Source organism: Zonotrichia leucophrys, chromosome 1, assembly GCF_028769735.1.
Source record: "Zonotrichia leucophrys gambelii isolate GWCS_2022_RI chromosome 1, RI_Zleu_2.0, whole genome shotgun sequence".
NCBI lineage: Eukaryota > Metazoa > Chordata > Aves > Passeriformes > Passerellidae > Zonotrichia > Zonotrichia leucophrys.
Window position 1 is genome coordinate 15,885,857 of NC_088169.1, and position 24,433 is coordinate 15,910,289.

The 24,433-nt window shown below is 36.9% G+C and overlaps 1 protein-coding gene across 2 annotated transcripts in view; it reads left to right on the top strand.

Moving 5' to 3' along the window:
* The window catches only part of RPS6KA3 (ribosomal protein S6 kinase A3), a 74,089-nt gene extending 51,109 nt beyond the window's left edge, over positions 1–22,980 (top strand). The window contains exons 11-22 of one of the 2 annotated variants that reach the window (XM_064707509.1): positions 3,461–3,549; positions 3,801–3,865; positions 3,964–4,066; positions 4,252–4,376; positions 6,159–6,284; positions 7,729–7,818; positions 12,137–12,295; positions 15,400–15,561; positions 15,759–15,835; positions 16,903–17,020; positions 17,673–17,813; positions 18,921–22,980. In XM_064707509.1, the coding sequence (XP_064563579.1) occupies positions 3,461–3,549; positions 3,801–3,865; positions 3,964–4,066; positions 4,252–4,376; positions 6,159–6,284; positions 7,729–7,818; positions 12,137–12,295; positions 15,400–15,561; positions 15,759–15,835; positions 16,903–17,020; positions 17,673–17,813; positions 18,921–19,043 (1,378 nt within the window). In that variant the 3' untranslated portion in view covers positions 19,044–22,980. The remainder of the gene's footprint in view (positions 1–3,460; positions 3,550–3,800; positions 3,866–3,963; positions 4,067–4,251; positions 4,377–6,158; positions 6,285–7,728; positions 7,819–12,136; positions 12,296–15,399; positions 15,562–15,758; positions 15,836–16,902; positions 17,021–17,672; positions 17,814–18,920) is intronic. The other variant, XM_064707518.1, reaches the window with a different exon arrangement.
* Positions 22,981–24,433: the final 1,453 nt, after the last annotated feature.

The window sequence follows — 24,433 nt, forward strand, 5'->3', positions numbered from 1 at the left end:
TGTTAGCCACTTGTCTACCCATATACCAAAGCTGGAAATTTTTTTGCACTAAAAGCCTCTTTTGAAAAATAAATACATGGAACTTTTAATATTTTCTCTAAATAATCAGAATATGAAAACCACTAGAAAACACACCCATTATTTTCCTGGCTTTTGCTTTCATAATGCATACATCTTATGTTATTCCTTGGTTTTTTTCTTCATCTTATTTGCAAATGTATTTAGTGATGCTAGTTTCTTCTGCTGCCTCAGCACTATGTGAGATCAAATCTTCATGTTGTGATTATTCAATGTCTTTTAACTAAAAAGTTCTATCTATTCACAGCAAGCATAAACTCCTTCTGACCATCTCCTATTTACAAGAAGCTAGTCTGAGATAATTCTGCTGCACTCTCACTTGCTTCAGAAGCCATGCATTTTTTTTCTGTGTGTCTTATGAGTCATATCTTTCTCTTCTCTTTGCCTGCATGTGACTCTGCCCTGTTCCTCAACAGTCTTTTCACTGTTGCTATAAATATCTTCTGTATTCAGCTGCCATGTAGAATATCCTTGCATTTCTCCAGGTAATTGACATTCATAGTCATTCATAGCCCAGAGAGTGGTGCTGAATGGAGTGAAATCCAGCTGATGGCCGGTCACAAGTGGTGGTGTTCCCAAGGGGCCAGTCCTGTTAAACATCTGTGTCAACAACCTGGACAAGGGGATTGAGTGGCAGTTTGCAGGTGCCCCCAACCTGGATAAGAGGGAATATGGATCTGCTGGAGGGTAGGAAGGCTCTGCAGAGGGATCTGGACAGGCTGAATCAATGGGATGAGGCCAGTGGGGATGAGTTTCAGTGGGGCCAAGTGCCAGGTCCTACACTTGCATCACAACAGCCAGGCTTAGGGAAGAGTAGCTGCAAAGTTGCCTGGCAGAAAAGCACCAGGGAGCGTTGGTCAATAGCTGCTGAACATAAAGCAGTGTGTGGCCAGGTGACCAAGAAGCCAAATGGCATCCTGGCCTGTGCCAGCAGTAGTGTGGCCAGCAGGACCAGGGCAGGGATTGTCACCTGTACTCAGCATTTGTGATGCTACACCTCCTGTGTCTAGTTTTGGGCTTCTCACTGTGAGCACACTGAGGTGCTGGAGCGAGTGCAGAGAAGAGCAGTCGAGCCAGTGAAGGATCTGGAGCACAGATTCTGTGAGGAACAGCTGAAGGACCTGGGTTTGTTTTTTCTGGAGGATGTGCAGGGGTGACCTTTTCACTCCACAGCTCCCTGAAAGGAGGCTGTAGCCAGGTGGGGGTCGGTCTCTTCTCCACAGTAAGAAACAACCAGATGAGAGGATCATGAGTGCACTGTGGGAGGTTATGACTGGATATTGGGAAAAATTTCTTCATTAAAAGGGTTGGAACAGGCTGCCCAGGGAAGTGGCTGATTCACCATCCCTGGAGGTTTTTTAAAAAGATGTGGCACACGGGGATATGGTTTAGTAGTGGACTGAGTGGTGCTGGCTTAATGGCTGGACTTGACAGTCTTAAAGGTCTTTTCCAACCTAAGCAATTAGAGATTTCTATGATTCTGTAATTACTTTCAGATTTCATTTGAGACTATATCTCTTAATGAGATACAACTTCTTTCCAGCTTTTTTCACCTTCTAGTCTTTGCAGTTGTTAATGGTTTCAAATAGCTGCACAGAAAGTGTGCTATGATGTAAAGACATTTACCCTCTTTAAATGTTCCATATTCTTATTAATATTATCTTGCATAGAAGTGTTTTTCTTTTTGGTCATAAAAGCAGCTGAAAACCAGAAGATATTTTGAAGTATTTTCTGATTAAGTCCACACTTTTTTTCTGGTCTGTGTTTTCTTTTTATTTTCCACATATGTAGTATATTTTTCCTTAAATTTTCCATTAAACTTTAAAATGGACAGGTGTGCATATGAATTCTGGTTTCCATAGTGTATATTTACAATATATTGCTTTTCTTACCTTCTGTTCCTAAAAATCCACAGAAAATGCATTCTTCTTACAACATTTTTTTCAAGGGTTCTTTATTTCTTACAACATTATCAAGAGAAATTTTTGTTTATTCTTGTGTGTTTTATGTAAAACTGGGAAACCCTGCAGTTTGAAGAAATCATAGGTCGCTGCAACAAAGTTAAATTTTTAAACATTTTTCTTCTTTACTTAAGAGATATCCCTTCATATAAAATTTTGCCACTGTCCATCAGGAATGTCAGAAAAAAATTGCTGTCACTCATGTAGTTGCATAATATGGGAACTCTGAGGAGCTGGTAATTGCCTTTCCTTCTCCTCTGTCATGTGCCTGGTACGGGATTTTGTGAAAGGTGGTGGTGCATGGCAGTCAGGAAGAGGTGGATGGCTCACTGCCCATTCCTCCCCTCCACTGGTGGCCTTCATCTGTCTGTAGTATGTTATTGAGAGTCCAAAGAAGCCAATGTTTTTCAGATTTTCCTCCTCCCTGCCCTAGCTTTTTTAGAGCTGAAAGGAATGGAAAATTTACTATGTTCTAGTTTTAAAGTAATGAGTAGTGAATCAGTGGCAAGTACCTATGCATGTACACAAGTGATAGACAGGTGAATATCTACAAATACCTGGAATACAAGACAAATCAAATTCTGATTGAAACACAGAGCTTGTGTCATGGACAGTTACAGAAAAATACAAGCTACAGGTTGAATTAGTGATGGAAAGGAGGCAATGATGTCCCTCTTTCCCATTATCATAGTTACAAGAAAAAGTAAGACCTAGTAACAGTGAGAGAATGAGGGCTCAACATTAAATGGCAAGGAAGAAAATATGACAAGGATTGCAAAACAAAATGAAGTTAAAGTACAGAAATTTAAATCTAAGAATTCAAGGCTGGCAAATTGTAAATGTATTATTTGAAGTAGACTAGGGAGGGGAGCAAAAAGGAAAAGAGGAGTGGGGTTTTATTGTTTGGTTTTTTTGGGGTTTTTTTACCAGCTAATCCTGCAAGATCGTGTCCTACCTTAATTGAATTTCTGTATTCTAGTTTGTTTCCTGGGTCATCTTGTTGTGTGTAATAGTGTGGTACTTTTCTTAGTCCTTCTATTAGATAACTATCAGAATGCTTTGTTTGGTGTCATTTGCTAGTAACTGGACCTATAAGTGGATCAAAGCATATTATGGAGATTTACAGGTTTATAAACTGCTATTCTCTAGCTATTCTTCTCTACATGTTTTTCCACCTTTTCTTCCACTTAAGTTTCTGAGTCATTGCTGAAAATACTATACTACTTAGAAGAAAAACTAAAAACCCAAACATGTTTACATGACTGACAGCACTTTTGCTCTGTGTCTGATGTCTGAAGGCAATTTCTCAGTGATGCTACTTCATTTATTATGGACTTGTTGAATGGCAAAGAACAGGGGGAATGCAGAGTTAATTCTTATCTAGATATGTTTGTATGCTATTAATTATTTTTATTCTCTAGGGCCAAACTCGGAATGCCCCAGTTCTTGAGTCTTGAAGCACAGAGCCTCCTGCGAATGCTCTTCAAAAGAAACCCAGCAAACAGATTAGGTAAAGTTTTTAGCAGAATATTTTAAATTTGATCATAATATTCATAACATCAGTGATCATTAAACTGACTAAAATTTTTTCCTATGTAAAATAGACTTTAAAGGAAGAATGTAGTTTGCCCTTCAAATATTATAATTTCTGCTAGTCGTACAGCTAAAATTAATGCAGAAGGAATAAGAAATATAATTTTGCTAGCCATTCCTTTGACCAAGAAGAAAATAATTCAAAGACATTTTTCTTCCTTATAAAAGGAGCAGGTCCAGATGGAGTAGAAGAAATTAAGAGGCATGCATTCTTTTCCAAAATAGATTGGAATGTGAGTATCTAATTAAAAATCAATCTAGTAAATTTCTTGGTATAGTCTTTTATGGTATCGTGTAACTTTTCCACTTCAAATTTGTCCCTTCTCTTCAGAAATTGTACCGGAGAGAAATTCATCCTCCTTTTAAACCTGCAACTGGCAGACCTGAAGATACATTTTATTTTGACCCTGAATTTACAGCAAAAACTCCAAAAGGTAAAGAGATAAGAATGAGAGAATTTACATATTCAAAAGATTGAATTTGAATTTCAGATTTTTTCATTCAAAATTTGATAGAAATTATTGTCTTTATAACTTCAAGGTGCTACCAAAATTTCAGTATTTAATCTCATATCTACATGTTAAAGAATCTGCTTGTAAGTAGATGATGTATTTTTCAGATTCACCTGGTATTCCACCCAGTGCTAATGCACATCAGCTTTTTCGGGGATTTAGCTTTGTAGCTATTGCATCAGATGATGAAAGCCAAGCAATGCAGACAGTTGGAGTGCATTCAATTGTCCAGGTGAGTACATCTAATAAAAAAAAAAATCAGTGCTGTCTCTTGGTGGACGGATTGTTTCCTTGTCACAGAATGAAGTATCATGACAAAATCATTGTCATCTTTAAACAAGAAAAGTAAAGATCAGATTATTTCATCCAAACAAAATCTCTGAAGGTACAGGACCTGTATAATTACTGAGCAGCTACAGGTTCAAACAGGCTTTTAAATGAAAACCTTATACTGTATGTACTGTATTAACTCTTATGTATGTATGTACTGTATTAACTCTTCAGTGTCAAACCATAATTATAAGGTGGAGTAGAATAACAGATGTATTGATTTATTGGTTTTTTTCCGCCATACATGAAAATGTCAGTTGACTCCTGCAATGCAGTAGTAGGAGGCACTGGACTATGATTGTGAATTGTATCCAGATGTTCTGAACTGCTGGAATCCTGTCCCAGGACATGTTCTGTCCCTCCTAATCCACTTGGAGTTAGTTAGCTAATCTCTGCTTTTTGTGACTGGTATCAGTGCATGGTACAAGGCAGTATTACAGTGCACACTCAAGCTTTGGCTTCCTTGATGTGTTTGGATGACCCCAGTGGAGTCTCCTGTATTAATAATTGTGAGGTTGTCACCTAGAAAAGGAGACCTATGTAAAAATTGTATTTCTCCCTCCTCTCTCTTCTTATAATAATTACTGACTCATGAAAACCAACTCATGATCCCAATTGTGTTGAAAATTTCTTAATGTAGGTAGGAATAAATGGTTGGATTTACTGTTAGATTTATTTGTATGATTTGGTTTATTTGTATTTTTCAGTGCACTGGTATTTTGCAAATGTCTGAGAAAATTTTAAAAAACCCAGATTTATAAAGAATGTGAATGGGCCTTGTGTTTCATTAACACTCATGTCTAGAATTGTCACAACTTGCTTTTCTACACATTACAGTTTCATGTATAATATTTTTTTTAAATATAGCTTTAGATCCTTTTTTATTCTCAAGAAGCTTTCTGATTTGATATATACATCAGAATTATTTCTGATCCTGGCATCTTGCTAGAAGTTTCTGAAAGCTTCTCTGTGCTGCTTTATTTCTACGTAGTTTTGTAGATGGCATTATTGCTCTTTGTGTATGGTTTCCTTCTCGTGTAAAGATCTGTTTCTCTGCTGCCTTTCCTCTGTGCTCCTCAACAACTTCCTCACTCCTATTTCCTCTTTTCTGTGCTGCAGGATACCCAGATGGTTTCCTGCAAATGCTTTGCATCCTTTGCACAAACTGCATACACTAGAACACCATTTCCTTCCCTTACAAGAGTGAGCACTTGTCCTCCTTTCAGCTTTTTATTTCTGTGAAAGGATTTTTGACTGCCATTCCATGCAATTCCAACCAATCTGTTTCTATTCAGTATGTCTGAATTTTCCAGCTGCCATTCTGTCTATTCAGATAATAAAAACAGTGATACTTCTTTACCATTGTTGTATCACTATTTTATCTTGAAGTCTTCTGGTTTTCTTTGGTTTGGAGTTTCTATCTTAAAATTAGTAAAGCAGCAACCAGAAAAATAATGCCATCAGTTTCTAAAATACAGTGTGCATCATTTACAGCATGTGTAATATATAATTTATCTTATAGTAAGTTTGAACAGAAGGTAGTGGGGATTTTGACCACTTTCACCTAGTAGAGTCATCAGTTAAAATTTTAAGCAAATCAATAGGAATTTTTTTAAAGTTATTTTAATAAAAAAATCAGTTACACATTAAGAATATTCATTAATTGATAATGTTATTTTGGTAGCAGTTGCACAGGAACAGCATTCAGTTTACTGATGGATATGAAGTAAAAGAAGATATTGGAGTTGGCTCTTATTCTGTCTGCAAGAGATGTGTTCATAAAGCTTCAAACATGGAATATGCTGTAAAGGTAATTATTTTGTTACAAATCACACTTTTCAGATTTTATCTTTTATTTGCCATAGAGAAACACAGAGATTAAGATTAATTTTTTAAATGTAAAAATATTTTATGTGCAGCTATAAAAGTAAATTCATTAATTCTTAAATGGGTAAGGAGTTCATAACAGTCTTCAGTCTGCTATAACTTCCAGAATAACTTCAGCTCTGTTTTGGCTTCCTGGTTTTCAGCAAGGTATTTAATGTTGTTTTTGTTATTCTCTAGGGCTGTCTAGCACTTCTTTGAAGGCATTAAATTCTCACTTGGAATCAGTAGATTTCCCAGAACTGCAATGATAAGGTTTTCTATCTTTCTGTGTAATTACCTAGGACCAAATGGTTGCTATGAAAGCAAGAGTATGGATTAGCAGACTTTATAAGTGAAAAAAAAGGCAGTCTTTAAATCCTATTCTATGGGGCAGTTCTCTTTTTGAATTGTTGAACGGCTTAGTACTTAATTATGTAAAATACAAAGATTAATTAAGTATGTAGATTGCCTCCTCTAAACCTTCCAGTTTTAATCTGGTAGTTAAATACTTTATTTTATTCTGGTTCTGGCCAGGAACAGATTTGACTTCTGTCCTTTCAATTTGAAGTAATTTCTTGAAACTGCAAGAAGATCCTGGCATAGCTGATAATTCCCTCAGCTATAACATTTGTTGTGAAGATTAACTTGCTTTTCTATTGCCTCTGTTAGGGCATTTTTTTTCTCAAGGAATCTTGAAAAAAAGAATGAGGTACCAGTGTGTGATGTGTTAGCAGGGGATGGGTTGCAGTATGGGCATAAGGGTGAAGGGCTAACATAGCAATGAAAGAGTCATTATAGAAAATTCTGCAGTTCAGGAGAGGAAAAAAATGAGAAGAACAAGAATACATTTAAGTAGGGTCAATGTTGTTTTGCTTGTTTGAACAAGGTGAACTTGAGAGCCAGAGATTCAAATGGACTTTTGTAATGACTGTGTTTGAATTAACTCTGAGAAATTTTTATTTTTACTATTTTTTTTGTTCTCTTTCTCTCCTGCTTTCTTTTACTGCACCAAATGTTTGAGATTAGTATTGTGAAAATCTGTTGATTAGCATCATCCAACCAGTATCTTGTGTTAAATTAGGAACTTCCCATTTTATTAAATAATGGATCACTGAAGTCTTATCTGCTGAACAGCCTTGCATTATTTATCACAGCCAAAGAGGTTAGGTCACTTATCCTCTGAAATCATTTTCAAAAGAAATTTTTTCATTTTTCCCAACATTTTTTGCTTTGCCTTGCTTTTCCAATGTAACAAACTTGGTTTTGGTTATAATCTCTGCCTTTTGCAACAATAAATACTTCTTAACTGTTGATGCTAATAAGCAAACCAAAGCATTACACTAGATTCACAAAAAGAATTATGCCCATGTCTGTATGTGCTCTTACAGATTATTGACAAGAGCAAAAGAGATCCAACAGAAGAGATTGAAATCCTGCTGCGCTATGGACAGCATCCAAATATTATCACCCTGAAAGATGTAAGTGGTGTTTTAAAGACATCCTTTAGTGTATTACAGTTCCGAATAACTTCTAATTTGAGAGATGAGAGGCTACATATTTTAGATTTATGTTCATGTTTTTCAGTATTTAAATATGAAACAGTGCAATTTATTCAGTAGTATCTAGTTTTTTACTGGGATGTCTGTGTTTTCTTTTGAAGATGCATATATTGTGGTACAGCGTTATTCTAAGGAGTCAAGTAATTCATCCTTCATAAATCCTAGCAAGAATAATTTATTTAATGTTGGCTGTGTTTTTAAATGATCAGGGAAGTTTTTTGATTGCTTAGTTAACTTTAAATCTGATTTCCCCTACATAAATCAAAAGCAATTTTATTATATAACTAAGGACTTACTGTTAGCACAGTACCCAAAGTATTTTTCATGGACAGTAGCAAGTATTACTCAAGTAGTATTACTACAAGTGGTAGACAAAATCTTTCCATGTCCATGGTTTTCACTGGTTTTTATCTTTATCTGGCCTCTGTATGAACATTATCTAGGTATTTTTTCCTTCTGTTATTTGCTCTGACCATGGAAACACTATGTCCATAAAAAGGAAGGAATAATATAAGCTGGGAGGTAGAGGGTTTTCATAGTGAACAGTATATTCTGATGACCCAACTGAAACAGAAAATTGTCTCCTTGGTTATTCATTGAAGAGGATTAAAAATTAAAAAGGCGTATGCTTAATGACTTTCTTAGACTGCAGGGAAATATTCTGGTCCCCCAAACCAAACCTCAGGCAAAACAGCCAACCATTTCCAGGAAGCTGAGCTCAGCTGAAAGGAGATTGCCAGACATTTTGAAGCCATTAAAACAACAGCTCGTAAATACTGTGGAGATGAGAGAACTCTGCATGAAGCTGATCTGCTATAATCTGTCTTCACTTTATTGATATCATACTGTTTGGCCCTTTCTTGGACAGAAAAAATAAGGTAGATATTCAGGGAAGCCCACCAGGGAGCTTATCTTCTTGTAAGCAAGATGCCACAATTACAGTCCCACTTTCTGTTCTGTTTCATGTGGTTGGACAGTAAAACCACCTGGAAGGAGCTGTGCTGAACAGAACCTGCATCAGCATTCATGGTGCTTTTAGTGCTGCATGCTGGGCTCATGTGTTACTTTAATTCATAACACAGCTTATGCTATTTAAGCAGGAACACAAACATGAGAATGTGAGCACTTAACCTGAACTTAAGCATGATGAATATTTTACATTGAGAACAGAAATCCAGGCAGTCTTAAACAGCTGCAATATATGCTGAATTATTTCACTTTGTAATTAATCTTTTATTATCATCAGTCATCTTCCGGCAGGAACCATCTTTCATGCACAGCAACAGCAACACACAAATAGGAGAACTACCAAAAAAACCTCCTTAAGCTCACAAAGGGAGAAAGGCTGTAATTCTCACTCACTTCTGCTTCAAGATCAGTTCCCCAAGCAAGATTATGGAAGGATGTAAAGAGATATAGAATTCATATGTAATAGAATCTTGTGTAAATCTGTAAGAATTTGGCATTAAGTTTTTCTTGTCCTAATGCAGACCCATGGGGCAGATTGCTTGCATACCCCACATTATAGTGGTGTGCTATTGCAGCTGTCAGAGAAGATAAGGAGCATTTGGCCTTCAGGTCTCAAACTCTAGAGCACCATTGTGTGCCAAACTCTAGAGTACTATTGTAAAAATGAAACTCATTGTTGATTTGCTCATTTTTTCATTTAGTTCCACATCAAAAATGAAATGTTTCTAATCTGAAGTGCCAAAATAAAATATTTCCGTATTTAAGTGCCGGCTTTGGAAATTATTATTCTGCAAGAAACAATTTCTATCTTTTCTTCTATTTCAAGAAGGAATGCAGCAATATTTGAATTTTGCTTAAGATGGAAGTTTTCATTCTTGTTCAGCCTTTTTATGTAATTTAATTCTGAAGGTGTTTGGATTGAAACAATGGATATTCAAGAGACCAAATTCTTTCTGCAGTGCACAGTCCTCTGGGGATTTTCCTTCTGATTGTTATCGGTGGTCTTTTTTCAGTTACACAGTATATAAACAAAAGGAGCTATATTGTGCTAATTCAGATATCCTTCTTATCCAATATCCTGCCTCTGACAGAGGCCCTTGGTGCATGCCTAGGAAACAGTGTAAGAAGGGAGGAAGCACACAGCTTCCAACAAAACATTACCTAGAAACTTCCCGTGCCAGACCATTATAAGTATTGTACCCTTTTTATGTAATAGTTACTGTTCTGTAACAGAACTTTTGTCCTGCTTTGAGTTACTTAAAGCATTGCCTGAAGAATCTTTTCAGAAACATTTTAGAAACCTGAATACAAGATATCCAGTCTCCCTGTCCGAGTGCTTATTTATGATTTCAAAATACCTCATAATATGTCTGTAAAATCTTACTTCCCTTGGCAAAAACCTTGATTTCTTTCTCCCTTGCATTATGTTTTGTTCATATGCCTACATCTGTTTCTCACTATAGTTTCTTCCACTTTACCTTGTAGAGCAAACATAATGACTGACCTGTGGCTTGTGCTCAGAGTTAATTTTTAAAAGTAGTGTCACATTTGTGATCTTAGCCTGATACTGTGCATCTGTGAAGAAAACTTCAGCAGTATTTATTCAAAAACAACTTAAGTTGGTAATACCATTAGAGGATGGCAAAACAACTTAAGTTGGTAATACCATTGGTGCAAGGGGAATGGTTTGTTTGGGGTGAGTTATCTGTAGGGTTTTTTGGCTGGCAGACAGGACCAGCAGATAAAATAGTAATCAAATGCAAATTTTGCTTAAATTCAGCAATACTGAAATGTGTATGCTCTGTCATGTCAAATGAAATAAGCTGATCTCCTCATGTCATACCAGGATTAGAGGAAGCATGCCTATACAAAAAATCCAGTTTTGTATCTAGAATTAGATCATTCTGCTTTTGAATACTGTGTTATATTTAAAGTCTTAATACAAACACATTCAGTTGCTCAGCTGTTTCATGGGGGAAAAATTCCTGTTAAATGAAAGCACAGAAACCCATCATGTCTTCATCTCCTTACGATCATAAGCTTATAAGGCCCATAGAATTATTTAGCATTCTTTTTTTTTTTAATTTACTGAGAAAATAAATCCATCTAGTATTGTTAGGAGAAAAAAAATTTGATGCTTAGAACTTTTAGCAACTTTTTCCCAGGTAGCTTAAGACCAGGGAATTGGAATAAAAACTTCTTTTTTTATTCTTATTTTCTGTTACTTAACTGATATCTATTCCTAACTGTATTTTACTGTAATTTTGATAATTGTTTCTACTTAAACACAAGGAGTTTTTTATTTCACACATTTTACTGAAAATAACAATTATGACATCCCCATAAAAGTAGGTTGAAAAAATTAAAGGGAACAGTTTGTAAAAGATTTCACTAAAGCAGGAATGGTTTCTGGATTAAATTGGAACTCCCAGCCCAGGTTGGATGGGGCTTTGAGCAACCTGATCTAGTGAAACTTGCTCCTATGGCAGAAGGTTGGGACTAGATGATCATTAAAGGCACTTTTAGCCCAAGTCTGTGATTCTGTGGAAGTGGAACTGAAATGAAATGCTGAAGTGTTAGTACCTTAATGTGCTTTGGCATCACTCAGTCTGTAGTGCCCTCTGGTGAGAATGTAAAGAATTCTCAAATGCTTCCCTGGATGATAAAATCCATGCAAAAATTGAGCCATTTTCCATAGAAGTAAGGGATAAGATATGCTTATTTTAATACTTTTATACTTTGGCATAGTCTTCATGTGCAGACTAATGTATAACTTTTAGGTGTTTTTCACTGTTCACAGTGGCTATTTCAGATAAATTTTGATTATTTTTTTCCTTTTTTTTTTGTCTGACTGTTGCAATGATCTCTATCTATATTTTTAATTTAGTGCAATAATTGCTGCTTGAACTAGCTCTGGTTTTGCCCAATTAGACCAGTTTCCATTTTTTGCTACTTAATTTCTCATGTCTGGTTTCCTTAGTTGTAGTGAACCTGTGTGGGAGAAACTACCTGTTATTTATCCTTTTATCTTTAAACACTTTCATGCTAGTATTTCTATGTTATTTTGGTACAGCATTGCCTTTTTTGGCTGTTTTGTGTTCAGTTCTGAAGATGCACAACATTTGGATATAACATGTGGGTTATGAAATCAGGGGAAAGCAATTGAAGAAAACAGCTTGTGGACACACCTGCACTATCTCTATGTGCTTCACAGAAGACAGCAGAGAATAAATGTTTTGAAGTTTAAAAATTTTTGTACTTTTTGCAGGTGTATGATGATGGAAAATATGTATATGTGGTAACAGAACTTATGAAAGGAGGAGAACTGCTGGATAAAATTCTTAGGCAAAAATTTTTCTCAGAACGAGAAGCTAGTGCTGTTCTGTTCACAATAACAAAAACGGTTGAATATCTGCACACACAAGGGGTAAGTTTTCATCTCAGACAAAATGTTTTTTGCTATTGAAAGCTTCTCTTTCAGAAGCATAAACTTGTATCTTGATGCATTCTTCTGTGTGGTAATCAGTAGTTTTTGGTAAACAATTACATTGCAGCCGAAATTTGTGTTGAAATCAAAACTTTCCTTATCAGCTCTGTATGTGTTCAGATAACTGAGATGATGCAACTGTTTCTGTTGTTCTTTATGCAGTCTGTCAGCAGTTCTGTGGAATATGCAGATAATTACTAACAGAGGGGATATGAGGGGAAGAAATTCCAAGAAGAAGTGCTAGGACCAGTGTTGTTGTATAGCCATGGGACCTAATGCAACTTGTCTTCTCCTGTGATATACCCTGAAAAATTATTTTCCACCTGTCATACTTGTGACTCCTTTGACTTCTTGGTTTTGAAGAACATGGTTTATGACTTGTAACTCTGGTGCCATAGGGTCAGGAACTTGTAGGAGACAGAAAATTAACACTTTGGGAAATTAATTTGGAGACAGAAGAAGTAGTTCAAATATAGAGAAGGACAGTGTGATAATTGCATGGCAAGAAAGACAAGTTGCGTTGCATCTTTAAGTAAACAAGAAAAAGGGGATGGAGAAAAAGCAGAAAATATGGGTGCAAGGAAAAAGTTAAGCTGCTAATACATGATATTGTTACCCAAGAAAAGATGCTTTTTGGAATATATAGTATTCAAATTATTTTAAATAACAAAGAATTCAGTACACACTGTCATGGCTGGAAGCTATTATTTCAGAAAACTTATGATCAAAGTTATCTGGTGTCTCATTCTGTGATTCATCACTCCAGTCACTTTCTCATGTGTGTGGTTTGGTTTTTGAGCCTGTGTGCACAGATTATAGTCCTTGGCCAGCAGCACCCATGGGAATTATGATCAAACCTTGATACCTCTGTATGGAAATACACATAATAGAATAACAAATCATAGCTTGGTTCATTTTTGCCACATGTGGCTAAAAGATGCCCAGAGTCCTTGCGTCAAATAAGGGATTTTAGGGATTTTAGTTTCTTTGCTGTAGATATCCATAAATATTGACATTTTAATTTGTATTACACCACACACACTTTGGAATGTTTGCTTTTGTAAATTTTCAAGTCTTACATTAAGTACACCTCCACAGCAGAGCTGGCCACATATGTAAATAGTGGGCACTTCAGTAGTCTAATTCTTTTTTTGAAGAGTCTCTCATATCTTCAGTGGATTTTCCTGTTGAAACTTCTTTGGACACTGGAGGAGCTTATTTGAATATTGTATTAGGTAATATCTGGTTTGACAGTCTCTGCATCTGTGTGCAGTCTCCACAACCCTTCCAGGAAGAGTTTCCTCATGGAAATTTACCTTTGGGAAAACAGCTTAACATAGAAAGGTGTTTCACTTATTCTTTGACATAAACATTTTGGTTGCTTGGGAAGTAGTGTTTTAATTTGAGCAGGACTGTTACACTTACTTGTCCTCCTACTTGAGCCTTGCTTCCCCTTCTTCCAAAAAAAGCATACAGCTCAAGCAGACTGTTCTAGAAAGTGCCAAATCCTCAGCTCTGTGCTGCTTCCATTGCTCACTTCTTCCTTTCTACCCCTTTTAGAATCTCTTTCAAAAACCCCCCAGAACATCAACAAGACTAAAGCTGGGGGTTTTTTTATTTGCCTCTTGGAGCAGTAAAGGTTGTTTCACTTATTATTGGGGAAAAAAGGTAAAAACTGAGGGCAATCAGGAACTGATTCTCTCATACACTGACATCTCAGGCCAGGATGTTTCCCTTAACACCCACTGTTCCAAGTCAAATTCTTTAATATCATTTGTATATTTCAGCTTACAGGGTGCTTATTTCCATACTTTTAGGTACTCGGTTTGTTAAATCTGAGAATTGCATGGGATTTGCATGCTGGAGAAGTCTCTGCTAAATAGACTTAATGTGTTAAATAGCTTTGCAATGTACATGACCCTCTGCACTCTTACCCCTTGGTCTCATACTGCTTTCCTGAAACCCTGCGAGGTTTGGATGAGTGTGTTGAGCTTCTGATTTCTAGATATCACTTACTTGCAGAAGTCTGGGGGTATCTTTTTGTTCTGATGTGATTATGAAATATTTCACAATCTCTTCTGTTTCAATTTACCCATGAAAAGCTGTGTTTAACATTAATGAAACACACAGCACAACAAGGAAGATAAAGGCCCTCATGTCCTGCTTCAGTATTTAAAGGATGACACTTAGATCCACTCTGCTGCCTTACAGTGGTATATACCCTGTTCTTCACAGAGAGCAAAGTCTGTGGAGGCTTTAGACTTTCTAATCTTGTGAAGAAAATATAGCAGGTCATCTGATTTCAAAGACTGTGCATTCCAGGTTTTGTTAAGGCTTGTTATCACATAGCTTTAAATTCTGCCAGAACATGGCAGCTTCTCCGGTGTTGTCAAGCATTTTACATCTTGAACCCCTGCAAAAGCAGACACTTGGGAACCAGTACAGGCTTTTTTGGTACTTGGAGAATACCCTTTGATACTTGGTTGGGTGGTGGTTGTTGTTGTTGTTATTATTATTATTATTATTATTATTATTATTATTATTCCTTCTTAGTCAGGCTTTAAGTGTTTTTCTGAGATTAATTCAGACTGTCTGAATGAAGAGAATGGAATACAGAGTTACTCCATTAGTAACTAGTCTGTGGTTACATAGGAAGGTGGCACATCAGCAGCTATGGGCATCCCTGACTCCAAAAGATATTAGAAACCAAAGGTTCTGATTTAAAGAGCCTGGTAGTTATGCATGTTAAAAAAGAAATGCATTATTTAACCATTAGAAGAGACATCTGGAACTGTCTGCACAAATAAATTAGGGTGGCAGGGATGTCTGGAGGGGGTTTTACAGTTAAGAGTTTCCAAATTAGAATTTCTTTGCTCCAGACACCATGGAGCATCAAAACACTGCAGCTGTTGGTGGAAGCTGGAACTCTGGAAACTGAGCACGCTGATGGGAGACTTAAAATTAAGTATCAAAATTGTCAATTAAAATAAAAAGCTTTTCATGTGTTTAGCTTACTGTATTTAATGATTTCTTTTTTTTCTTAGGTTGTTCACAGAGACCTGAAGCCTAGCAATATTCTTTATGTTGATGAATCTGGTAATCCAGAATCAATTCGAATTTGTGACTTTGGCTTTGCAAAACAACTGCGAGCAGAAAATGGTCTCCTGATGACTCCATGTTACACAGCAAATTTTGTTGCACCAGAGGTAAAGCCCAGGATAGTTTATATGCCTTGATAGATTTTACTGGGATTTTTTTGCTAGATAGATTTTTTGTTGTTGTTCTTATGTAACAAGTAGAATCACTCTGTAAACAGTCAAAATTTGAAGTTTTACCATTTTTATAGCATAATCAAAGCATTTCTAAGCAGTTTTTTTCAGAAAAAAATATTTGTCTCCATCAGGTTTTAAAGAGGCAAGGTTATGATGCTGCATGTGACATATGGAGCCTTGGTGTTCTGCTTTATACCATGCTCACTGGGTAAGGGTGATTATAATTTGCTTTGCTGTAGAATACCAAACCAATGCAAACAAAACCAGTAATAAATGTAGGCCCACTATTACAGATGTTTCTGTCAAAGCACTGCTTAATCTCATCTTTGGGGTTGAGAATATGCTTTGCCTTTAGTAAAATCCAAGTTTTAAGGGACTGATGTGAAAAAATCTTTGCTTCTATTGTCTCCTCTATTTTAGGGTTTTAATTTCTGCTTAAAGGTGATTTCGCACTGAAAATTTATTGTTTCATATCAAAATTAAAAGACAGATTAAGCAGCATATATATTGAAGAAAATATATGTTGCTAATACAATTACAATGCATTAAAGCATGTTTGTGTGCAAAATCCAGCCACTGAATGTTTGAAGTGATGCAGTTAGAATATAATAAATGCAATAGAAAGGCATTTGTATATGCAACAGAAATGAATTGTATAAAAGCTTATAAGGAATTCAACTATGGTTGAATAAAATAAAATCTATTTAGCAGATGCAATAGCAACTATCTTTTTATGCTGGTTTATTCAGATGGCCACTTTGGTAAAAGTTAACATTATCAAAGATTTTCATATTTGAAATAAATACGCAACAAACTTGGTTTTAAGAGTATCTCTTTTTTGGTTGGGGCATTCTGATAGCAGCAAGAGTATGTATAGTCAAGCAAGGAAAACTGGTGCACCTTTCTTCCTGTGGCATTAAACCAGCATTTATTCTTTCTCAGACATTTAGATTTACAACAGAATGGATTGGTTTAGTACTTCACTAGAATATGAAAGCTTAAGGAATACTTTCTGTAATTCAGGAGCCACCAGTATTTGAACTGCTGTAGGAAAAAATCTGCTTTTCAGACCAGATACAGAGGAAATACATGCAATAAGAACACATCTTTGCCACACAGATAGTCAGTGCCATGTATTTTCATATGTTAAATAAATTATATTTACAACTGTTTGACTGTCTGTTGCCTATAATTATGTTGAACTTGCAGTCACATTTATAATACTGAGACCTAGGTTATGGAAGTTGCTAACATTGAATTTGTTTGGTTAAATAGCTACACTCCTTTTGCAAATGGTCCTGATGACACCCCAGAGGAGATTTTGGCCCGAATAGGAAGTGGAAAGTTCTCCCTCAGTGGTGGTTATTGGAACAGTGTTTCAGACACAGCTAAGGCAAGTATATTTGCTTTTTCTCTTGGGGAATCAGGGGTGGATTGCAATGTAACATTGTTGATTATAATGTATATGTTGTATCAGAGATGATTGGCTAAGTTCCACTCATTGTTATATTAAAATACTGATCTAATCCCTTATGTGCCTAGAATTTTGTTTCCTGTTTTTGATCTGTTCATGTTTCAGCAGTCACTTGCATGTAGGAAGAAAGAACAGGTGTGACTTACACTGTAGCAGATAACAGCTGTCCTGAGAAATAGTGTGTATTCTATCAGTGTTCACACACACAGTTATCCGTGGTGAGGAGTGCTTTGATAAAACTTCATGTGGAAGCATGACTTTCAAAAATGAAAATCAGTGAAGCATTACATTTTTGAGAATTCTGTTTTTGACAGCAAATAGACTCTGAACCTCAGTGTGCAATATCCTTTATGCCCCTTTTATATGGATGCTTCAAATGCTAACATTTTCTGTGTTTAATTGGATACTTTCCTTTTGTGTTACACTGTTAGCATTGCTGGGTGGTTTTTCACTTGTTTTAAACTGACATGATGAACATAATTTTTATACCTCTAGAATCTTTTATAGTTTGAACTATAATCTGTTTTAAAGTTGAAATCCTGCTGTTACTTCCATTGACCTTTGTTGACAGGACCTTGTTTCCAAAATGCTTCATGTTGACCCTCATCAAAGATTGACTGCAGCCCAAGTTCTCAGTCACCCCTGGATAGTTCACTGTGACCAGTTGCCTCAATACCAGCTGAACAGGCAGGATGCTCCCCATTTAGTGAAGGTATGTAGATATTTTTTCAGCTTGCTGTTTAGCCAAAATCAGTGTAAACAAAAGAGGTTTTGTTTTTAAGGTTGAGGGTAGCATGGGTGTCTTCTAAGTATTGTGAAAAAGTTGTTACAAGTGGATGTTGCACTAAGACATAAAATGAACTTGGAATATGTAATAGGATTTAATGTGAAACCACTTACAGGTGATAAATCTAATACATTTGAAAAGAATTTAATTTTCTTGTGTTTGAAATCTATTGGGCTTACTTACACTGGAAGGGTTAAGTGCTTCTAGAAACCAACTTAAATCATTCTTCTCCAAGTGAAAAATGTCTGATGACTATAGAGGAGCTGTAAAATCATTTGCTAACTTTACAGTTTCAGAAGAGAGTACCTGCCAGTAACTGAAGGAAAACAGAATACTTTGTGATCAGAGTAAAAGCTGAAGTCAACAGGGCAGTGTTAATTACTATAGTATCACACTTCTGCACCGTGTCTGAAACAACCTGGAACTTTTTTACTTTGAATAAGCAGAGGAAAATAAAAAATAATTGAATTCTACTTCTTTGTATTCAACCTTGTTTTCAGTCCTACTTTCAAGAATCTCTTGTGCAACATAAAACAGGTCCGAAGAATATAATTAACACTCTGAGTCAGCTATTAAAAAGTTCTAGCATCCAAAACACAAGTGGGAAGTGGGGAGTTTTATCCCTCAGCTCACAACTTTCTAAATTTTTTTTAAATTAATTTTATGTGCTGAATACTGTGGGTGATTTTTAAATATTTTGTTGGAAACTGAAATGGTTATGTAAGTGATAAGCAGAGACAGTCTGCCAATGGGATTTCATTCCCCAGCTCTTTCACACAACATAGGGATAGAACTTAATTTGGCAACCTAGCTTATACCTTCTGGGTTTGACTCCAAGCAATGTAAAACTGTTTATTACCCTAAAAAACTCACTCATAGCACTGCTAGGACTTGAGTAATGCAGTAGTATGTTTCTGTTTTGTAGATGAAATTAGGCTGAAAGTTGAAACCTGTTCAGTTTCTGGCATTTAGCACTGCTGTAGTGTGTGCATCAGTCACAACGTACTCTTACTGTTCTTTTCCCCTCTCCAGGGTGCAATGGCAGCAACTTACTCTGCTTTGAATCGTAATCAGTCACCAGTTTTGGAGCCAGTTGGCCGTTCCACTCTTGCTCAGAGGAGAGGTATTAAAAAAATTACCTCAACAGCCCTGTGAAATGACCTCAAGCAGACACTTGGTACCATGGCATAAGATGATAGCACAAATCATGGCGACAGGTAGCACATATCAGACAGATACCTGCAAGCACACTCTGTCCCAGCTGGTACCTATAATGCTGCTGCTCCTGCTGCTGCTACTGCTTTCATCTACTCTCGCTTTAAACTGTTGATGGCAAGTTACTGATCTTACTGGAGCTGCAAATGGAGTGACAAGTGGAGACAGTGAAAATTACCGTGTTCGCGACTGCGTAAACCAGAAGAATTACAAATGCCACCTCTGTCAAAAATACACTGAATAAAGCACTCTGCACCACATAGCATTATTTTTATAAGGAATATTTTTTTTGTCCCCTAAAATATTCTTTGTTACAGGCCGAGATGGACAGTTTATGTTAAGCACTTAGCTTAAACAATCTGTTTATATTAGCACTATACATTGTGCCATCCAACATTTTGTATGTTTTTGTAAACAGTTCACAAGCAGTACATTTCCGTGCTGTTTTCTTTAATGTATACATGCCTTGTTTTACTTAGATATTATTAATCATTATGACAAGTAAGTCTGATTAAACAGTGCACCTGGATTAATCAGTATTGTTGGACAGCTCTAAAAGAAGCCTGACTGTTAAACAGCTATTGAATGTAATACTATGGATAAGTAGTTTTCCTTGCCTATGTCTTTTCTACATTTCTGTGTTTTTGATGCCACATGTCACGTTATAAAATGTAAACAATGAATCTCTCACCGTACTATATATCCTATAGGTAATGTAACCCAGAGAAAAGATAACTTGCTCCATATCTCACTGTTTTTGTTACCCCTCCCCTCCCTTTTAGCCTCTCCCATCTAATCTCTGGACTCAGGAATTATTGCTAAATACTTTCTGATAGAGGACATTTCTATATGGTTTATTCTTATAATCCATTGTTAATATTTTATCTGTATTCTATGACTTTTGTTTAAGCTGCAAAGGAATTGTTCAGTGAATGAATGTTGGCATTATAGAAGAAAGGCAACATTTGAAGATAAAGCAAAACATATTGGTCACTAATAAGCAGCAGCCTGCAAAGAGTAGATTTAAACTGCATTCATTGCAGCTGCAAAACTGATGGATGTAATGTTTTGTCAATTACTTTCTGATAATTTTAATTGACTTCAAAAGCAAAATGAGGGGCAGGACATAAAGATCTGTTTGGTTAGAAAAGGATCATTCTAATTTACCATGAAAATAGTGTCATCCCAGACAGGTAAGATGAAGCCATTCAAAGAGAACATTCTCACTTTTCCACAGATGGAGGTGAGTTGGTAATGAGGGTGGAAGACTCACTTTAAATACTGGTATAAATTTTTAATATTTTTGTCCTCTTGGTATCTAAAGTAATTAAAGGCCCGTCTTGATGGCTTGTCTTGAAAAGATGAAATTTCCCAAATGAGAAGGGCACTGGAATGTGTTTGAATACAGTGAGTGTTCCATTCCACCAAAATTACAGGCTGTGTAAAGTCCTTCCAGATATGAAATGACTATTGGGAATTCTAGCTTTAATAAAATACGGATCTGGGTGAATGGCTGTTGGTGAACAATGCAATTTTGTGTTTTGCATAAGAAGGTATTTTCTTGGCTTAGTAGAATTAACTTTCTTTTATGCTCATTAATTGGCCTATTTCCCTGAAATCATCAGTGATTTGTTGAAAGGAACAATCATTTTTATGACACCAGAGATTTGCTCTGGATGGGACTATTTCTTCTGCCAGAATTTTTGAGTTCCTTGGGGAAGCTTCCTTTGCTAGATCTGCAAAGGATCCCACTTAATATTTTGCTAAATATTTAATCCATTATATAATTGTGAAGAAATTGGTTTTATAAACAAGGATTCTTAAATTAGCCTAGCTCTCAGAAGTTTGAAAACACAGCTCTTCCCAAGCAAACAGTATTTTTCCCTTACTTGGTGCTCTAACATTGAAGTTCCCTTTAGCTGTACAGATGCATCTACCCTTCCTTCAAGAAACATTTTTAAGTAGAGGCAGAAAAAGGCCATCTTTTTTTTTTTTTTTTTGACAGTGTCAGCAGTTCCAGAGGAATTTAGTAAAACCTTACCTCTCAAAAAATGTATTTTTCAGCTCTGTGAGCAATTTTAAACCAGGCTTCTCAAAATCTGGAAACTGTACTTTCTGGTGGCTTTCAAGGTGTTAATTAGAAGATTATCATATCTAGTCAACCAAATAATTAAAATACTGTTGAAATAAAAGGATGGCAGTACTTGCCAGTGTGTCAGTAATAACATTTCACTTCAGGAAGGAGTTCCTGCTCTGTTCAGTGTGTGTATATAAGTACCTGGCAAAGAACAGACCAAAAAGAGGAAGTGTTGAGCTGCCTCACTATTGGCAATATCCATATTAAAATAATATAAAAATACTTTCAGAAATTTTATTGTAGCCTTATTTTGTGGTCCTCAAGCTCATTAGCCAAATAGTGAAGCAAAGTCAACTTCTGCATTTTATGTATCTACACTCTCAAGTGAGCTGTTAATTTAGTCTAGACTTTACAAATGTTGCTGTTAAGTCATGTATATATATATCAGCAGAGGATGAACATTTTAAATTGTAGCAAAACACAAAAATTTAGCACACCCTAAGCTGAATGTGTTGAAGTCTAGATCCTATATTTTGAAGTTACTTTCTAAACCAAGGTATAAAGGGCCTGCCTAATCAGGGAGGTGTATTTTACAGCCAGGCAGGGTTTATGTACCTTACTTCCTGGTTTGAATCCATGTTCATGACTTCCACTTTTTTCTTTATGTTTTTATAGCTGCAGTTGTTATAACCTGTAAAGAAATCCACATAATGCTTCTCTGAGTCTCAGCACTTTTCTGTTAGAATGTGAGTTTATGACACACTGTGTTCATGCATTGCTGGACTGCTGCTTGGTCTGCAAAGCATAGCAAGTGACTCAGAGAGTCATAGAGGATAAAAAGAGAATGCAGATACAGGTGAATTTTTCTGTGTTGACCATGGTTTGTTTTTAATTTTTTTAGTGTGAAATTACCATATACTGTGCTTGAGAGCTTGAGGGAACAGAGGGAAGAGTGAAGTTGCAATACCCATTAAATGCCATCTATGTCCAGTAATGGAAAATTCTGTGTTCATAATCACTATAACATTGAGTAAAACTTAAAAGGAGTTTTTCAAGAAAATAGTTAAAACTTTTTTCTGAAGAGACAAGGCCATAAGAAAATAGATTAACGTGTCTGGGATTTATGTGTGTGTGTGTTTTGCTTTTGTAAATGTGGTGTTACCAATTAAAGCTGTGCTTTTCTATTACTGGAAGGAAAGGATTCAAAGTGTGCTGGCCCTTACTAAGCAGCAGTGGTTCATAGATGAATTTTCACTTATGAAAATGATGTAAATGATTAGCTTTATCTTGATACTCTTGACCTAATCAAAGGGAAGGTGTACTTATGAGGGATGTAATTATTTTGCAACCTAGTTGGGGGGGAAGTCGACTTAAACAATTTTTAAAAAATTACAAAATCACAGATAAAATATTTTTCTACGATTCTATACAATCATACTTTATACTAGTTTTCTCAGCATGGCATGTAAGTGAGTCTAAGGTACTGTTCCAGGAAATCAGTGGTATTGTACCTTGTTCTAGACCATTACAATAGCATCTGTTAGATGCTTGGCACTGCTGTCATAGAATGAAATGCTAGTTAAAAAAAAAATAATTGTACTGAATACTTTAAATGATTGTTTTATTCAGAGTCTGATCTAAGAGATGTTCCAATCATGCTATTAATGTGTAATTAAAACTGTTCCAGATGTAACTATGAACAGTTTTGGAAAGTATCATTGCTTGTTTTCCTGTCTAATGGCAGGTTTTGTAGTCTTCAAAAGAAATTGAAATTTCTACTATGAATAAACTTTGAAACATCTTAAAGGGTTGTTTTGTGTAGTCATTTGTTCTGACCAGTTACAAAAGTCATTGTTTGTTCATCACTAGCTCTGAACTACCTTCACAGCACACTGAGTGTGCTTTGCCAGCCAGAAAGGGTTTGTAAAAAGCAAAATGTCCTGACATTGCAGCATGTTGAGGAAAGCAAACATGGAGACAAAGGAAAAACTCCTGTTCTGCTGGTGCTTATAGACCTGATCTAACACACAAGACCACAGTGTATTTAAAGATCCTGTCAGATTCCAGTCAACTCTAAAGTACCACTTAATGGGAGGCTTCTAAATAACACTTGCAATGCCTGCATTGCTCTGGACACTGAAAATATGGCCGTGTTGGATAATTAATGCTCTTTGTAAACATTTGAAACATAATAGTATATGCAGAAGCACTCCATAAACAACAGGCCTATGTTTTAGCAGCTCATACAACTTGGAAGCTTACAGCTGTGATTCATTTTAACCTTGCAACCTGGAAAAGATGAGAGATTTTCAAAGGTTGCATAGTGTACAAAACATTACAGTAATTGTAATAGAGGAATTGTGAAGAATGTTGCCGGAGGTTTTGCTAAGTGTACCAGAAGAAAGGCATCAGGTAACATGGAGACGTTTGGCAATGGATATGGGGCAAGGGTACTGTGATTTCCGTGGTGAAATTCGTGCCTGGGATCAGAGGTGCGCATAGCTGTGGCCCTTGGTTCACACAAGGCTTTATGCTGCCTGCCTAAAAAACATTTTTTAATTTATTTACAAGTAGACTGGGTAATTTGTAAACCTCCAGAAACTGCAAAGGTAGAAAGGGGGGCTGGTATACCACAGCTCCTGCTGTCGGCCTTCCTCACCTTCGTACCCTCTGATTTACAGAATCATAGAATAGTTTGAGTTGGAGTGGAGCTTGAAAATCATCTGATTCCCATCTCCTGCCGTGGCAGGGACACCTCCCAGCAGAGCAGATGCTCGGGGCCGCATCCAGCCTTGCCCTGAGCCCCTCCGGAGATGGGGCACCCACAGCTTCTCTGGGCTGTGCAATGCCTCAGCACCCGCACAGTAAAGAATTTCTTCGGAATGTCTCATCTAAACCTGCTGTCTCAATTTGAACCCACTCCTCCTTGTTCCGTCACTGCGAACGCCTGTAAATAGTCTTGCCCCGTCTTTCCTGGCAGGTACTGCGGGTACTGGAAGGAGTTATCCTGACACCGCTCCCCCCGAGCGCCGTGCGGTGTCCCGGGGCTGCCTGGGTGCGCACTGCTCGCTCCTCCTGCTCCTTTTCCTTGCACTGCACCCCAGCACGCCCGGCAGTGTCCAGGCGGGGCCGTTCGCGGGGCCCTTCCCGGGGCCGTTCGCGGGCCGGCTCCGGGAGCGGGCCCTGGGCGCGTCCTGCGCCGCCCGAGTCCGCCGTGCCGCGGGGGGGCGCTGTGGCCGGCTCGGCGCAGCGG